The 7,267-nt window shown below is 43.0% G+C and overlaps 1 protein-coding gene across 3 annotated transcripts in view; it reads right to left on the minus strand.

Moving 5' to 3' along the window:
* The window catches only part of ENPP2 (ectonucleotide pyrophosphatase/phosphodiesterase 2), a 72,839-nt gene extending 65,969 nt beyond the window's left edge, over positions 1–6,870 (minus strand). For all 3 annotated transcript variants that reach the window (XM_008073215.1, XM_021706550.1, XM_021706551.1), the window contains exons 1-2: positions 6,797–6,870; positions 6,498–6,600 (exon numbers count right to left, since the gene is read on the minus strand). In XM_008073215.1, the coding sequence (XP_008071406.1) occupies positions 6,498–6,600; positions 6,797–6,829 (136 nt within the window). In that variant the 5' untranslated portion in view covers positions 6,830–6,870. The remainder of the gene's footprint in view (positions 1–6,497; positions 6,601–6,796) is intronic.
* Positions 6,871–7,267: the final 397 nt, after the last annotated feature.

Consider the following 7,267-nt stretch of genomic DNA (forward strand, 5'->3'; position numbering starts at 1 on the left):
AAAAAAAAAAAAAAAAAGACAGACATAAAAAGACAGCCAGAGACAGAGACGAGAGAGATGTGTGAGAGCGGGTAGGTGGGGGAGGATAAGATGTCCCAGAGTCCACCACTCTTCAAAGTGCAGGCGTGAGCCAATGCTTCCCTGAGGGAAAATGACCGAGAAAGAGAGAGAAATAGACCTTTTATCTTCCTGTAGTTTGAAATTTCTAACATTCTACAAATTCATAGGTTGTCTGGGCTTTTCACTTTCTCTCTCTTTCTCTCTCTCCGATATACATATACCTATACATACTCATATACACCAGGGATGCCCAAAAAAATGTATACACATTTGAAGCGATATTAAGAGATATTCACCATAATCGGAAATGTCTGGACACTGATGGTAACCACTTTGAGCCCCTCTTGCAATTGCAGAAGTCAAATATGTGACTTGTCAGTATGACTTGTATCCACCTTTTGCTATCAGAATATATTGAGTATTACAATTTTAATAGTTTTTTCCTTTCTTAAAATGTATACTTTTTTTGGCACCCTCTATATTTACACACACACACACACGTATGCATACATATGTGTATAAAATGTATGCCATGTAACATATGTAAATATCTTAACAAATATTACTTATAGCTATAACTTAATTTTTATTTACATGTTTATGAATTTTTCATTTTTTTATAATTCATAGGTATACTTTAAAAATCAAGAAAAAAACAAGAAGCAGGAGGAGGACAGAAGTTAAATAATGTTTCTAGGTCTTCCCAAGCCATATACCTGAGCATCCTGTCCAACTTTAGCTGTTCTTAAAGTCAGAGTCCCCCCATCTCAGCCATGACAGCATCAGATCAGTTCACTAAAGCAGACAGATTCACTAGGCCACAAGATGTGAACTGCTTCTGCATAGTTGATCCTGTGGTATCCAAATACAAACCATACCAGTTCCATTTAGGAAATAATGTCCATTTCCAATGCAGTGCCTGCCTCTGGACCATAAATCACACTTTCCTACTGACCATGGCCAACCTCTCAACAGTGTTTGCTGGACCACAGGAGAGGATAGGGGAGAGGGGTTGAGAAGTGAAAAAAAAAGAAAAAATAGAGAAAGTCCTACATTAAAAATAAAACCGAGTAGCCCTTTTTAAAGTGCCCTGCCTAGATAGGCTCATTCTAGCCACCATCACATGTAAGCATGTGTTTTTGCTGGTAGCTGAGACTAAGAGACCCAGGCACATGGGCAGGTGTGTGGGGTCCCTGCACACTTAGTGTTGTCCCGCAGCTATGCCCTTTGCCTTCTCCTCATCATTATCTCATTCCTACTTCTTTCTCTACTTTGAGAATAGCTGCATGCATTTTTAGCCACTTTTAATCTTTCTTCACCCATTCTATCAACATGATTTTTTACTATGTTCTTATAACATTAAGCATTGTCTAAATGTGTCCCTTGCTTCATCTTTGAAAATAATTGAGTCTTACTCAATAGCCAGTGTTTACCATGTTTAGTCCCTGCTGAGCCTTAAACTGAAGACAGAATTTCTTATTAGGCATTTGCCAATACTTCATGAGAGATTCCAATTCTACTGCTGCCTTTTAAATTATATATTCAAGTGATACAAGTCAATTCCAGAATCTTGAAGAACAAATGTTACAGGTCTATATAGGTGCATGTTTTTGTTTCTGTTTTTGTTTTTTTGAGTAGCAGTCTCACTCTGTCATCCAGGCTGGAGTACAGTGGCATGCTCATGGCCTCTGCGGCCTTGACCTGCTGGACTCAGCTATTCCTTCCACCACAGCCTTCCAAGTAGCTGGAACTACAGGCATGCACCACCACACTTGGCTAATTTTTCTTGATTTATTGTAGAGACGGGGTATGGTCAAGTTGCCCAGGCCGGTCTTGAACCCCCTGGGCTGAGGCAATCCTCTCGCCTCTACCTCCCAAAGTGCTGGAATTACAGGTGTGAGCCATCATGCCCAGCAGGTGCATGTTTTTAAAAAAAAGATCAAGGACTTTACATTTTTAAATGTATATATACATATATATACAATATGTATAACAGCAATGCTATACATTCTTTATTCTCCACAGAAGCATCAGTGTATGCTACAGTGAACCTGTTTACTTCCTAAATGCATCACTTTCTATAAACACGCACTACTGCACTCTCACTGTTCTCCTCTCCACAGCTGCTGGGCCACTTCACAGGTGTTTTTTAATAAACAGTTCCACCTGGGAAGTTTGTAAACCCCTGTACTTCAAAAACGTTTATAAATACAATGTCCTCATGTAGAAAGAGCTCAAAAAGTACCCCCCAAAAAAGAGAGATTTATATGTGATTTAAATCAAAAGTCACAAACTTTAATTCAACATCTAAACCACTGAACAGCATGTAACGGCAGTCAGTGGCATGAAGCTGAGTGTTTTGCAAATCTGCTACCAAACAATGAAATGGGATAATTTAAAAGTATTGTTAACTCAATAAGGAATAAATGCTAGACACTGCCCTTCAAGCATAATTGAAGATAAATTAAATATATCATCGTATACTTAACACTTTATCATTCTCATCAGCCTCAACATGGCATTTTCAAAAATGTTCTCAGATGAATAGAGGCAATGTCAGCCTATTTTCCTGATTGGAAAATCAGGTCTCTAGGCCTCACTTGGCCGGCAAAGGCCTGGATAATTTTAGATCATATCACTGTACCATCATATTCTTTTCACTAACAATGGATTTTTCAAATTTTGTACATAGGTTTCAAATTTTAGAAGTTCTTTTCAAAATATAATTTTGGCAGATTTGTTGATTTTGAGTGATTCAAACATCTATGTTGAACTTCATGGAAGACTAAAATTGTAGGATTCTCTACAATTTTAACATAACTAGGAAATCAAAACACCAAGTCCTCATTTAACAAAGAACTGAACAGCCTTCACTTCTCATTTGGTCATTTCATTCCATTACTTAAGTTTGCCCATGTTCACATCAGCTTTAACATGGAGTCATAAGATGTGATATTCTTCACGGTAGTTCTGCTGGCAGAGTGACGGAGGTTGTATCTGTCAGCTCTAGTTCCCCACATTCTATGCCAGCTTGTACACAGCTTTTCACTGTAAATGAGATTTCTAGTGCTCAGACGAATGTGAAGCTCCCCATCATTTTCTGATGTCCCCACTCCCGTGATTCTAAAGAAGCACTTAACCCATGAAGTTTTGAGTGATACTCTTCATTGCATGCTCACCTACAAGTTCCATTCACACACTTTTCAACTTTTCTTTCAAACCACTAAAGGTGATATGATTGGGCTGTACTTTTAAATCTGGGTCAGCTATTTACAAGCTCACAGATTTCCCTTTGTTGTTCAAGAAGTATCTGGTCTATATTTCAAAGACGAGATTTCATTTATACCTGGATGCTGAGCAAGTTTCTAAATCACAGCTTTCAATAAAGTGGACTCCTCCCTAACACCACAATATACACATGTGCACACGCACGTGCCAGCACCTGCAGATGTGCTTGTAGCCCTAGGAGCAAGTCACATGGGTGCATGGGCTACAGGAGGCAACATAGTCAAACCGAACTGCACTTGTCATGGACATTTCTTGGAGAAAGGACTCCAGTCAGCTCACTTACCTGAGTGCCCATTGTACCTATCTACCCAGAGTCAGAATTAGAATTGTCATTCTTATCTCCTAATAAACCTATGATGTAAGAAATCCCATCCTCCCATGACTTCCAGTGGATCCCAAGGTCCCAGCAATAAGCCCGACTAACAAGTGTGCTGGTTAATTAATTATAACAGTTTGTTTGCTTTGCAGCAGCCTGGAAACTATCACCAGTCCAGAGTACACTACGGCGTCTGTGAGCGCAGGGCTCTCTGAGGCTGGGAGCCACAGTTGCTACAGCATGTCTTGCTCCAACCAACCCGAGGCTGCCATATACCAGTGCCCTTTGTGTCTCTTCTGTTTGTTGAGAGATCCTGGAAGCACCTTCTTTGGAGCCCAAAAGTGTTGCTGGACACGGGCACAGCTGCTTGGTTCCCTCCATCCCAGGGCCTTATACTCACAGCCATGCTGGATGGAAGGCTCTGACAGTCTGCTTAATATTTGCCTGCATTACCTGGGAGCAGGCTTTCCAGGTACATGTGGCATTTAAAAGACATAAATGTAGCCGGGCTCAGTGGCTCAACCTGTAATCCAGCGCTTTGGGAGGCTGAGGTGAGTGGATTGCCTGAGCCCACGGGTTCGAGGCCCTCCTGGGCAACTTGGCAAGACCTCATCTCTACAATAAATCAAAAATTAGCCGGGCATGGTAGCGCACGCCTGTAGTTCCAGCTACTTGGAAGGCTGAGGCGGAAGGATGGCCAGAGCCCAGCAGGTCGAGGCTGTAGTGGCGGGGAGTGGCCACTGCACTCCAATCTGGGTGACAGAGTGAGACTCCAACTCAAAAAAAAAAGACATAAATGTGTAAATTCTCCACGGTTTGCTTTCACCCAGCATCCTAAGCCCATCTCTGGTCTTATTCAGGAGAAATCAACCAGAGTACCTAACCAATGGGTGCACTATGCCAAAGGAAAACCAAAACTCCAAATGTGCAGCAGACTCAGATTCAGACTCAGACCCTAAAACACTTACAAGGCAGTGTATCCTACGACTAAGCTTCATATAGATAGGCACTTCACTAATAGTTTATTTTAGATGATACCAGAAAGACCTAAAATAAATCAATAATTTAATTATGCAATTCGAGAAGCAAATGATTTGCAGAATACTTAAGTTCATTTAGACTTACAGATTATAATATAGACTATATTATTTTCACAGAAATAGTACTGATTCATTAGTTCTTATAGCTATTTCTTATAACATATGGAAATAATTTATTATACATAAGATATTTTCAAGGCCAAATGAATCTAATCTATACTTTCAAGTTTCCCAGTAGAGAACACACAAGTTTAAGAGGCAATTACATGGAATAGACCATGGACTTGTTTAATCCAGAAGAAAAACTGGAAACCATGTAGACCTGCTCCTTGTCAGCTAGGGGACAGACTCCACAAATGACTTGCCCAAGACCACACAGCAAGTTACAGGAATCCAGGCACCAGCTTAGGTTTCAATGACTGCTTTCCAAAAAAAAAAAAGTGAACTTTGAAAATAATGAATGACTCAGTTTTACACTGATTAAGGAAACAGCATTTAATTTTTTCAATATCAGTTGCAGCCAGAGTAATATATTAAGAAGCAGAAAATAGTTCCTTTTTAGGGTGTGGTAAAAAGACTGAGCCTCTGGCTCCCAAGTTGCTGGCCCCAGGGTCCATCGAGTACCTGCTCCCGGCTCTTCAGTCACAGTCACTGTCAATGGGAGGGAAAAAGGAGCCTTTGAAGGGAGCATTTGCTACTAATAAAAACAGCATTCTCTGGCTCTGTGATCCTCTCTTCTCCCTTCAACTGAAGACAAGGCGGTTTCGTCCACTTGGCCCCCTGGGGCTGGTACCTTTAGGGTCTGTTTTCTCTCTTTCCCTAGCCATGTTCACTTCCACTCATCACTATTCTTTCAACCTCTGGCAAGACGAGTAACTCACTTGAGGGATCCATCAATGTAGGCACCACAACTTGGTTAATAAGAGAGTTCTGCGCTGGCTAAACAGAGACAGGTGATGGTCATTTAAAGAGTTAGATCAAGAAATACAAAATTCACAGGAAGACAGACAGACAAGCTGGGACGTCAGAGAAAGTCAAGAAAATATTGTTCCCTAGAGTGCCCATTATTTAAAATGTAATTTCATTTCTAAAACCATCAGCAGCTCCCATTTCCAGGAAATTAATCAACTCGTTGCTCAAGACCTGGTCAGCTAAGCCCCCAGTGTACACAAGGAGCTCCTTTATGAGAACCCCACATGGCCGTGGTGTGTGTATTGTGAGAAGAAGCCCTTTCACTAGGCTGTTAGTCAAGGCAAGCCACACTGGAACTCACCTTCTCTTATGCCAAAGGAAACACAGTACACACAGATCAGCCCTGAAGACTCTTTTATGCTTCTTCAGTCTTAGCCAAATCTTAAAATCCCAAATTTCTGAAGTTTCACCCCATTTTCTACCTCCACTCCTCTTCCCCATATCAGGACCTTGTGGGGCAAACACCACATCCTGCTTCACTGCGAGTCAGACTCATGCATCTCCAGTATTAAACCAACACCTGTTCTTTCCCGCTCTAGCCGTGTGTATGAACACGAGCTTACATTGCATCTTAACATTTGTAAATTTCAGAATACAAAGATTTTACATAACCATTATCATGAAACAGCTGTAAATGTTCCCTAATCCAAACCACACTCCTCACCTGAATTATCCACATAGGTGGTCTCATCCCAGAGAAAACTAGAGTATCTTAGCTATGTTGTGAGATTATCTTAATAATAAGTTTCCAAGAGTTTGCACTTATCACCTGGTATGTAATATGTTTAAAGAATTGAAATTGCCCTGGCTGCTGCCCTTACCTGTAGGAGGGCCTTCGTCCCATCCTTCCGCCCTCCTAATCCGATGGGCAGTGAATCCCAGGCAGACGTTGACTCCAACAGCAACAGCGAACAGGGATATTACCTGAGGAGATAAAGAGACCGATGCTCGAACTCAGCCACAAGACTGAATCAGGTCACATCAGGGCAAGCGGACGCTTCACCATCACCCCCTGCTCCTACCACTCCCCAAGTGCACGGGTGAGGTGACCAGCAGAGAGAAACGTTCTCACTGTCCCTGGTTCTGCAGACCGAGCCCTTTGCGTCACCCGTCCTCCCACCTGGGGTGACAGGAGGCCGCTCCTCCCGGCCATGGTAGGCTCCTCGGAAAAGTCCGCAGCGTGCTCTCCGCCACCGAGGGCGCAGCCTGGGGGCTCGGAGCTTAGTCTATTAGCCGGAGCAACCCCACCGGGGAGGTTGACAGGCTCTTCTGATTTGTCTAGAGCCTGATTTCATCACCGTGTGTCCACAAATCGCAGCCCGGGGCTTAAAAGGCTCGAGATCGGCCCCTGTCCCCGCCCTCCGGCCCGCCCCGACCCCACACTCTCCTGCGGTCTCCACGGGCCGCAGGAGGGCCGCCTGTGCTCTGGGGCCGGCGACAGCCCTTTGCTCGCTTTCCTTCCCTCCCGAAACTCGGTTTGTCAAAAAGAAACCAAATGCATCTCGTCCGATAAAAATGCAACAGGGCTGCGCAGGGCTCCCGCCGGCTGCAGTCTCGGGGCTCACAATACTGCCATTCAGGGCCATCCACC

The sequence above is a fragment of the Carlito syrichta genome, unplaced genomic scaffold (assembly GCF_000164805.1).
Source record: "Carlito syrichta isolate Samal-C Ts95f unplaced genomic scaffold, Tarsius_syrichta-2.0.1 Scaffold315756, whole genome shotgun sequence".
In the NCBI taxonomy this organism is placed as follows: Eukaryota; Metazoa; Chordata; class Mammalia; order Primates; family Tarsiidae; genus Carlito; species Carlito syrichta.